The sequence below is a fragment of the Molothrus aeneus genome, chromosome 6, assembly GCF_037042795.1.
Source record: "Molothrus aeneus isolate 106 chromosome 6, BPBGC_Maene_1.0, whole genome shotgun sequence".
NCBI lineage: Eukaryota > Metazoa > Chordata > Aves > Passeriformes > Icteridae > Molothrus > Molothrus aeneus.
The window spans coordinates 28,371,407-28,381,804 of NC_089651.1; the positions used below are offsets into that span (position 1 = coordinate 28,371,407).

Genomic DNA, 10,398 nt, shown 5'->3' on the forward strand with positions numbered 1-10,398 from the left:
TGCTTGTGCTCTCTGGATTGTAATTTCCCCATTTCATAGTTCAAACGGGGATCACTGTTTCGTGCGTCCCAGAGCTAATTTTGTCTGTTTTGCTGGAGTTAATATTAAGTCCCCGAATCAGTGGGAGGTTATGATGCACACAAGGATAGAATGATGAGAAAAATAAATATCCACATCCTCAGCTGCTACTCTTTCTAATATTGTAGTGAGCTTCCATCATAATCTGTGCAAATTGCTGTGATGAGTTGATTGTTTATTGCATTTGATAACTGTTTGACTATTAGAATCTTAATTGTGAAACACACTGAAAACTATTAACAGGAGATGTAGGAGGGTAGTTTCAGCATATATATACACTCTAGTTAACATTGCAGCTTTGTTTCTGCTGGGTTTGTGTTTTCAAGGTTTTGAGCATAAACAAAATGCATGGACTAATAAACATGAGTGCTATCAGGGAAAGGGTCCAATAACTGCTATAATTGAAGTCCATCTGGGCAAATAGCAGGAAACAAAAATGCCAGCAGGAATAACAGGAATAGTGACCATCAGCCTTGAAGAGGAGATGTGAAAAAACTGAAGTTTTCTTCAAGCATGCTTGCAGAAAGCACAGCTTGCTGCATCTAATTTAAGGTCCTTACAGAGACTGTCTTTAGTTGTTGGTAAGAAAAACTGGAGCAGAACCAAAATCACTAGTATAATTATATATTTGTAAGTTGACAGTCTCTTGCTTGAAAGTAAACTCATAATAAGCAGCCATCTTGATTTGGGCTCAGAAGTTGGGTTTGGGAGGCAGAGAGAGAAGGAAAAGAAGACTTTGGGTCAGAGGAAAGAAGTCAACTTCTACAAGAATACTTAAAACCTTTCTATTCACCTATTTTAGTAGCTTTTGGGAAGAATAAATTAGCTGATAGGCATTTCCTTGTTACTGTTGTCCCATGGCGTATCTGTGTTGGAACAGTTTTTGAAAACCAGAAACTTCAATAGACAAACAGCTAAACAGCACTAACTGCACTGCCCTCAGGATGGGTACTGTATTCCTCTTTAGCAATAGGGAAATAATTTTATATTAAATGATTTTATTGAAATCTCCCTGGTGATGAGCCAGATAACAATGCCATTATTAAAAACACCTAAACTAAAATCTGTCTGATTATCTATCTGATGTTTAACTTGAATTCTTCAGTTTTTGCCTTCTGCACTGGAATTGGCCATCTGGAGAGAATTATTCAAAGTGCTGAATTCTTTTGTCCTTGTGGTCGAGGAGAGGAACGCAGTGGGATTTTGGGATTTCAAGGACAGTTTCACTTAATTCGTTTTGTCAGCAAGGGATAGATCGAAAGGTTTGCCTTATGTGCCATTGCCAGGACCATGGTGAGATGGCTTTTGAATATCCCCAAGGAGGGAGACTCCACAACCTCTCTGGGTAACCTGTGCTAGTGCTCAGTAATGCAGTAAAAAAGTATTCAGAGAGTGACCCTTGTGTTTCAGTGTGTGCCCATTGCCTCTTGTTCTGTCATTGGGCAGTGAAGAGAGCCTGCCTTTATCTTTTTTTCACCCTTCCCTCAGGGTTTTTTATACACTGGTAAGATACCCCTTCACCCCACCCAAGCCATCTCTGGGCTAGGATGAACAGTCCCATCTCTCTCAGCCCTTTCTCATAGGAGAGGTGCTCCAGTCTCTTAAGGTGCTCTCTCTCTCCATCTTCATGGCCCTTCATTGGACTCTCTCCAGTATGTCCACATCTGTCTTGTACTGGAGAGCCTAGAATTTGACATAGGATTTCAGGTGTGGTTATGTCTGAATTTTAATACTGGAACAAGTGGTTATGTCTGAATTTTAATACTTGTTATGAGGGGCCTTGAATGGCAAGCATTGAAGTCCTTGAAGATTTTTTTTGGCTCTCAGCTGAGCCTTTAACCAGTGGGTGCAAGCCATTGAAGCTGTGCCTTCAGAACCAGTAATGTTGGTCTTAAGCCACAGGTGGCAAGGTAGCCTTTTGTTTTACTTTCTTATCTCCCTGCAGGAGCTGCGCACATGGGAAGAAGAGCTGACTCGTGCTGCTGTTGAACAGAAGAACCATGAGGAGCTGCTACGAAGGCGGGAACAGGAGCTGGCAGAACGTGAGATTGACATCCTGGAAAGGGAGCTCAACATCATCATCCACCAGCTGTGTCAGGAGAAGCCTCGGGTCAAGAAACGCATGGGGAAGTTCAAGAGGAGTCGGCTCAAGTTAAAGGATGGCAATCATATCAGCTTGCCTTCAGGTTGGTGATGTGGTAGGCTGTGCCAGGTGAAATGGGAGAAACCTGTAGGTTTCATAGTTCCTTACTACTGACCCTTATGCACTAGAAAGGATTTGATGTACTTCAAGAAGAACATGCCTCTTTGGGATCAATAAACTAAATTTAATGCTCTTGTGGCTAACATTGCCCAAAGTTCCGATATGAAGGTCAGAAGTAAATTTGAAATGTAACATGTTTGTTAGCTGTTGCCTGAATATGGCTTATTGTAAAAAGGTGGTGTTGCAGTTTAACATGTTAATACTCGAAAGAATCAGTTTTTTAAAGGATGTATGTAGAAGATGATGGGCATTCGTGCTTGGGGAATATTTTACATAATGCTGCATGAGAAACTATAATCTACTGGATTTTTTTGGTGTAGGAATCTAAAAATTACCAAAATACTGATATATTGATAGCTGTGAGATTAAACGCTTAGATTGCTAGTTCACACGTGAACTCCTATTAACACGGAAGCAACTTCTGGAAGAAATGTTAAATATTAGTAAGATGTTGCTAAAGTCACTCTTAAGAGTGAAGATGGTGATGTTAGCATTTCTGCTGCAGATTCTTTATGGAGATTTAAATTTGTCAAAATCCAAAAGTGTGGTGTTTGTAAATCACCTAGTACTCATTGTGGCATCAGGGATGATGACTTGCACTATATTCTTTGTTTTCTGGGAGACACTGGCTGTTTAGAAGAGAAGATAAAATGTGTTTGTTACCTATGCCTTTCTTTAGGTATGCAAACACCTATTTTTGGTGGTGCTTAAGAAACTGAGAGGTAAGGTACAAGGATTTACACAGGGATATAATTTGGCATGACACTCAACAAAACGTCTGTGTGTGTATGTGTTTCACACATACACTAAGATACATTTTCAGGGCTGTGAGTACACATCTTTGTTCTAAATTTTTGTTGTGTACAACGGGGAAATAGCAATACAGCTTTTCTACATAGATCCCATAAGTTGCGCTCTTTGAAACTTACCATAAATTATTATTTCTTTTTTTCTTATATTAAAAAAAAGAGAATTTTAACCGTGTCTTTCTGCTTTTTTTTTTTTGCTAAACAGATTTTCAGCATAAATTCACTGTACAGGCTTCTCCAACGATGGACAAAAGGAAAAGCTTGATCAGTAGCTGCTCCAGCCCTCCTGCAAGTCCTACCATTATTCCCAGACTCAGGGCCATACAGTGTAAGGAGCTCAATGTAGTATTGAATTTGGGAAATGTGCAGTCTGTCAGCGTGGTAAGATGCCAAGATTCCATACCTAGGACAGGACTGTTAAAGAAAGCACCTAAAATGTTTGCCTTGTGCCTTGCATGTATACATTTGGAGAGAAAAATGGAGTGTCTTGGTGATGGAGGGAGTATCACCACCTTTGGAGCTAAAACCATGCTTACTCAAGTTTGTGAAATACTGCTGTTTCTATAAAAAATAGATTCCTTAGGTGTACAAGTTAATTTTAAAAAACACTAATTTGTAGAGTAGATCTGTAAAACATGGCTGTAGTGTATTAAGTTATTGTTTTAAGGAGATAAGAACAAGAGCGCTTCTCATGCAAATAATGTTCCCATAACACAGAATTAGGCAGACATGCACGTCCTAAAATTATGAAAGTCATGTTTAATTAATGTATAGTGTTTGTATTGGATATCACAGCACCTGTGTGTTTGGTTTCAAACTGGTGGTTCTAAAGAGAAACTGGTGATGGAATAAAGCTGGAGAGGCTACTTATACTTGAAAGGATTAGGGAATGCTTAATTTGGCATTTAATTGTTAGATTTGTATTGATAAATGGTCAGAATTATGGGAAAATCACTTTTGTTACTATTCCTGTTCTGGTCTATGTTTTATTCTTTATTTTGCCATGGAACCAATTATTTTAATTTGTGTATCTGTTTTTCCTTCCCATTTTGCACTGTTCTTTCCACTTGTGAAGTGACACCTGCTGAAAGCAGTAAAACATGGGGACGAAGCTCAGTCCTTCCAAAGGAGGAAGGAGAGGAAGAAGAGAAGAGAGGCCAGAAGAAAAAGGGACGCACTTGGGGACCAAGCTCACTTTGTCACAAGGAGCTAGGTGCAGGAGAAGAGGGGTAAGAGAGGGCCTGGAGGAAGGCTCATTTCTACATTCTAAACAGCTTCGTGAGCTGGCTCACAGGGTATTTGTCTATCCACTTGCAAATGCCTTTCTGCTTCCAAACTTCTTTCTTCTGCCAGACATGTTAGAGATTCAGAGCAGTTTACAAAATTGCATTCAGTTCATTTGCCTAGGAACTGATGTTTCACTGTCTGGTATTACGTTGTTAGGTGTATTTGTAAGCTGTCAAACTTCTTAGCTGTGCAAAACTCTGTAGAAGTTCTTCTGTGTTTTAAGGCTCAGCTTTCTGTAGTTGTCTTAAATGCTAGTATATAAGAAGTATCTGGTAAAGCCAAGCAAATATCTTCTCTTTAGTCTTTTGAAAAAGACATGTACTTTGAGTGAATCAGTCCTGAAAGTGATTTTCGCAGAAATACAGGTTGTACCTCTGTACCTTGTTTCTATAGGTTATTGTTCTGTGGCTTCTTTTTTTTTTTTCCCTTGTGTGTGTGAATTATTTATATCAAGACTCCAATGAACCATTGCTGGAATGCTGCTTTAAACATAGGGCTATTTGGGCCTTCTAAAAGATTTGAAAGCTTGGTAATTTTTAATAATGTTTGAGTGTTTTCCCCCTGAGAAATTGATAGTCTGACTCTTGCCATGTTTTTTAGCAGGGAAAATAAGACAGACGGTTTTAATCTTTATCTTTACAATGTGTGGTCAGGTGTGAAATGCCTGAAAAATTGATGTTTGCATAGTGCATCAGTATTGTAGCCCCCTGAAGACCTGGATCTATTAAAACATGTACTCTGAGATACTCAAGACATGTTGGCAGGACAATGTGGAGGAAGCTTCTTTGACTGCTGCCTATGCTTTACCTGTTCTACAGATGAAGGATAGCATAGCATTCTAAGGAATTAAAACAGATGTCACACTTTACAATCATTATTTATGTAAAAGAGAGGGAGATCACTGAAGCTGGAAAAAACACTTCTACCTTCAAATCATGTTCTTAGAATTCTGGGAATAGACCTCATCCATTTTCTGTTCATTACTGTACAGTCTAAAGCACTGATTGTTTTGGGCACAGACAGCTGGAATGGAGTTGCATGCAAACTGTGGTTGCTCATAAAACTGTCCTGTTCTCTCTCCAACTGAGATGCTCTGTAGTACTCAGAGTCTCTTCTAGGGAGACTCGATACAGATACCGCATTTTGCAGTGTCTGAAACATGAGAGTTTTGCTGAGAGGGCAGTATGGCTAACATACAATGAACCACTCCTCGCTAAGATCATGCCAGACTGCAGACTTTAATTTAAAGGGAGCAGAGTTGCAGTAAATATTAGTGACTCAAAAGATAGTTCTTGCTATTTCTTAGTATTTCTTAAATTCTTATTTTACCTAGGGTAAGGCAATAAAACTTCATTGAATATTTAAGGTTGAGAAAGACCTTTAGAATTGAGTCAAACATTAACCTAGCCTCTACTTTGTTCACCAGTAAACCATCTCCCGAAGTGCCACATCCACACACCTTTTGAACATTTCCAGGAATGGTGATTCCACCACTTTCCTGGGCAGCCTATTCCAATGTCTGGGCACCCTTTCAGTGAAGAAATTTCTCCTAATACTTAATCTAAACCTCTCCTGTTGCAACTTGAGGCCATTTCTCTTGTCCCATGACTTGTTACTTGGGTGAGGAGGCTGACTCCCACCTGGCGAGAACCTCCTTTCAGGGAGTTGTAGTCAGTGATAAGGTCTCCCCCAGCTTCTTTTTCTGCAGGTTAACCAACCCCAGCTCTCTCAGTTGTGCTTCATATGAGTGACCTTCCCCTTTCCCAGCTCTGTTGCCCTTCTCTGAACATGCTCCAGCTCCTCGGTGTCTTTCTTGTAGCAATGGCCCCAGAACTGAACTCAGGATTCGAGGTGTGCTCTCGCTGGCACTGAGTACAGGAGAGCAATCACTTCCCTGCCAGGATGCCTTTGGCTTCTTCACACTGCTGGCTCATGTTCAACTGCCTGTTGACCAGCATCCCCAAATCCTTTTCCACCAAGCAGCTTTCCAGCCACTCATCCCCACTGATGGGGATTAATAGCATTGCATGGGGTTGTTGTGGCCGACTTATTGTACCTTATACAGCAGGCCTTGATTTGTCATCGATGCAGCCTGTCCAGATCCCTCTGCAGAGCTTCCTACCCTCCAGCCGATCAACATTTCCACCCAACTCAGTGTCACTGCAAACTGACTGATGGTGCCCTCAATCCCCTCATCCAGATCATTGATAAAGATATTAAACAGGGCCGACCCAAATACTAAACCATGGGAAAATTGTAGTGAAGTGGAGAGCTAAACTAAGAAGTATCCTGTGCAGTCCTCAACTGCATTGCAAGCCCATCCTCATTAACCATTCTGGCACAGTGTAACAAATGAGGAACAGACCTTTTTTTTTTTTTTTTTTCTTTTAAAGTGCTTTAGAGATGTCAGAAAATTTCTTGCTGTGGGAGGACTTCAGATCTATATAGTTGAGATGCATAGAAGCATACCCTAAGTAAATCAATAGAGAATATATAAGGGGAGGGAAGAATGGAAGCTACTTGTGAGCATGGTACATTTTCTCACATTCTTCTACTATTTTTAGTCTGAAAGCTCTGGTGGAAGGATGCAAACAGTGGTCATCCAGTGCACCAAATCTTGGGAAGATCCAGAGAACTGCACCTGCTTTTCCAGGATTCACCAGCTTAGCAGAGATTGGTAAAGAAATTCCCTGAACTTGGTACTCTCATCCCCACTTCCATTCACATTTCAATGAACCTCTTTCCTGACCTTCAGCTGGTACCTTACAGCAATGTTTTAATTTTGTTTGGTATCTGTTTTTCTTTTATTCTTTGTCAAGTATCCACTTTCTGCTTCTGAATTTTCTTCTTTTTCTCCTCACTGCTTGTGCTTCTCCCTCTGTCAAGCTAACAGCCTTCTGCTAATTCTCCTCTAGCTCCATGCTGTCTCTCAGCTCCTTTACTGAATAATGATGTTTACATGTGCAGCATGCTTACACCTTCACTTGCAAGGAGAAAGCCTTAAAATGTTTCTACCTTTTGCTTCTCACTCGCAAACACATAAATTTACTCTAGAAGTTACTGAGGTGTAGGTTGCCTTTGAAATGCAGTTCTGCAATTAATCCCAAGTGGATGAATGCTTCACTGATTTCTTTCACTTTGATAGTGTTTCCAGTTACTTCTTTCAGCCTGTCTTCTTTGGAAACAATAGACTGTATTTGGGAGTTGATAAATGATGTTTGTGAGGAGAGCACTTGCATCTTTTGAGGAGAATCTTATTTTGAAGTATATTTGTGAGACAATTAAATTTGACGGTGAAAATTTTACATTGACACAAAGTCTATTTTCATTTGTTTTCCAGATGATGAGGACAGTGAATGTTTTAATGGAGAGGGCAAAGTGCACCCTTCACCTGTGCATAATCAGTCATACCTCTGCATCCCATTTCAGAAGAATGAAGAATGGGATGGCCCTTCTAGTGATGCCAATGAGGAGTCCACCCCTGTAAACTCTGCTACCAGTACCCCACAGCTGACACCCACCAACAGCCTCAAACGTAGCGGCTCCCACCACAAGCGATGTGAGGTTGCATTGCTTGGCTGTGGAGCAGTGCTGGCTGCTGCAGGCCTGGGTTTTGATCTGTTAGAAGCAGGGAAGTGCCAGCTGCTGATTGAGGAAGAGCCAGAGGTGCCCAAGGAAGAGAAGAAGAAGCGTGACAGCATTTTTCAGCGAGCTGGACGCCCACGCAGGAGCACTAGTCCACCTTCCCGGAAGATCTTCAGGAAGGATGATCCCCTGTTGTTGCTAGGCGAGCCATCCACATCCCTCACCCTCCTTTCCCTGTCTTCCATTTCCGAATGTAATTCCACCCGGTCCCTGCTGCGCTCAGACAGTGATGAGATTGTGGTTTATGAGATGCCTGTCAGCCCAGTGACAGTCAAGGCTCCCTTGCCAGCTATTACAAACCCATTGGTCAATGTCCAGATCGAGAGGTTCAAACAAGACCCCAACCAGTCCCTGACTCCCACACACGTGACGGTCTCTTCCCACACCCAGCAAAGCGGACACAGGCGCACACCTTCTGATGGAGCCATCAAAGGGGGTGGACTGGTTGCCAATGGGTGCCCAACCAGTGGATGCCCTTCCAGTAGCTGTTTAACTGGAGCACTGGGAGCAGGTAGGTTTTCAGCCATCTTCCTTTTCCTCTTCAGAGTAAAGACAGAAGCAGTATAATTACTTGTTGCTTATGCATTTATTGAGATGACCAGCCCACAAGAATTGCTTGTGGAGGCTGTCTTTATACAAGTAGCTAACAGAATAATATGGCAATGGTTTTGGTTCCAGCATCTTCAAATTGCCATAATCTTGAAGATACGGTGTTTGTAGATTCTGAATGAAGACTTTCTACTTTGAATATGTTTTTCCACTGTATATACAATAAACTAAGATTTGTAGGAACCACTTAGCAGTGACAGCTAACATGTTTTTCCCTCTTCTCTTACATTGTCTGTTTTGGATAGGTGTATTAAAAACACCTAGTCCAAGCAGAGATCTCAGTGAGGTCCCTCGCCTGCCAGACCCCAACCTTGTTTTTCCTCCAACCCCGAGACGATGGAATGCACAGCAGGATCCCACACTGGAAAGACCCAAGACACTGGAGTTCCTACCCCGGCCGCGTCCTGCAGCCAGTCGGCAGCGGCTCGATCCCTGGTGGTTTGTGTCACCCAGCAATGCCAAGGGTGAATCTTCTGCCAACAGTTCAAGTACTGATACGCCAAGCAATCTGGACTCTTGTTTTGCTAGTAGCAGCAGCACTGTAGAAGAGAGACCTGGACTGCCTGCACTGCTTCCTTTCCAGGTGGGTCCTCCTGCAGAGGAACGGACACTGTTGGACATGGATGCTGAGGGGCAGAGCCAGGACAGCACCATTCCGCTATGCAGAAGTGAACTTAACACACACAAAGCTGCAGCATATGAACTCAAGCAAGAATTCTGGTCTTAATATGAAACCACTGGGGGCAGTGAGCCCCTCTAAATTCAATCCTACTTTTTGCACTGAGAATGCACTTTGAAAACAGATGAGATGGAGGGATGCTACAGAGATCATATGGTGCTGCCTCGGCTGAAGATGTGTTGTCAGCTGCCTGATTTTTGTCTGCATTTGGGTGAAACTTGGCAACTCTGAGCTGCTGACTTTTGCTGTGGGGTTTTCCTGTAGTCTTCCCTGCCCTCTTATTGCAGTTTGAATCTGCAATGAGCTAAAATTATCATATCAAAGTCTTTTGTTACTGACCTTGTAGGATTTGGCGCCTGGCAGTAAGTATCTTGGTATCCTGGTATTAATCAGTATTTTCAAATAATAGTCAAATATTACACTACAGCAGACATCAGTGTTTGATGTTTTCCCAAGGAATCCAGAACAGAAACAAATAAATATCTGGAGACTACCTTCTCTGAAATACATTCAGATCATTAGACAGGCCTGGGAATCATCATACCCCCACTGAAATAGCAGAAGTAGCTATCTTAAGACTTGTTTGTCCTCTTTTGCTCATGCAATAGTGTAAGGTGGAACAGATGGCAGGGGAAGGGCATGGCGGCTCCACTGGTGGAGGTCTTTGAGAGCAGGTGAACCAAACTGTTGGAAACAAGTAGGTGTAGTTGATCCTGGCTTCAGGGTAGGTTGGATGAACTTCAGTGAAATCCTGAGGTCCCTCTCAGCCCTATTTATTTTATGGCCCTGTGCTTTCAAGATGAAGGCTTATAGTATAGCTGTTTAGCTTGATTTTTTTTTTTCCCAGACTTTCGTTACCATCAGTCTCTTTTCTTCCCTCCCTGTTACTCAGGCTCATAGTCAAGTTGCCTCAGCTTTGGAAGGGGAGTTAGCAGAAACTTTCTTTAAAGATGTGTTGGCTTGCAGAAGGAAGTAAATTATGTGTTTCCAAATATTTTTCTTTCTATTTTTTTCTCCTTTCTTACACC

At 41.9% G+C, this 10,398-nt stretch overlaps 1 protein-coding gene across 1 annotated transcript in view; it reads left to right on the plus strand.

The window, feature by feature from the left end:
* MAP3K9 (mitogen-activated protein kinase kinase kinase 9) overlaps positions 1-10,128 on the plus strand; it is a 48,401-nt gene extending 38,273 nt beyond the window's left edge. The window contains exons 6-11 of the mRNA XM_066551549.1: positions 2,024-2,264; positions 3,356-3,478; positions 4,226-4,379; positions 7,002-7,114; positions 7,778-8,593; positions 8,937-10,128. Of these exons, the coding sequence (XP_066407646.1) occupies positions 2,024-2,264; positions 3,356-3,478; positions 4,226-4,379; positions 7,002-7,114; positions 7,778-8,593; positions 8,937-9,418 (1,929 nt within the window). The 3' untranslated portion in view covers positions 9,419-10,128. The remainder of the gene's footprint in view (positions 1-2,023; positions 2,265-3,355; positions 3,479-4,225; positions 4,380-7,001; positions 7,115-7,777; positions 8,594-8,936) is intronic.
* The last annotated feature ends 270 nt before the right edge of the window (positions 10,129-10,398 follow it).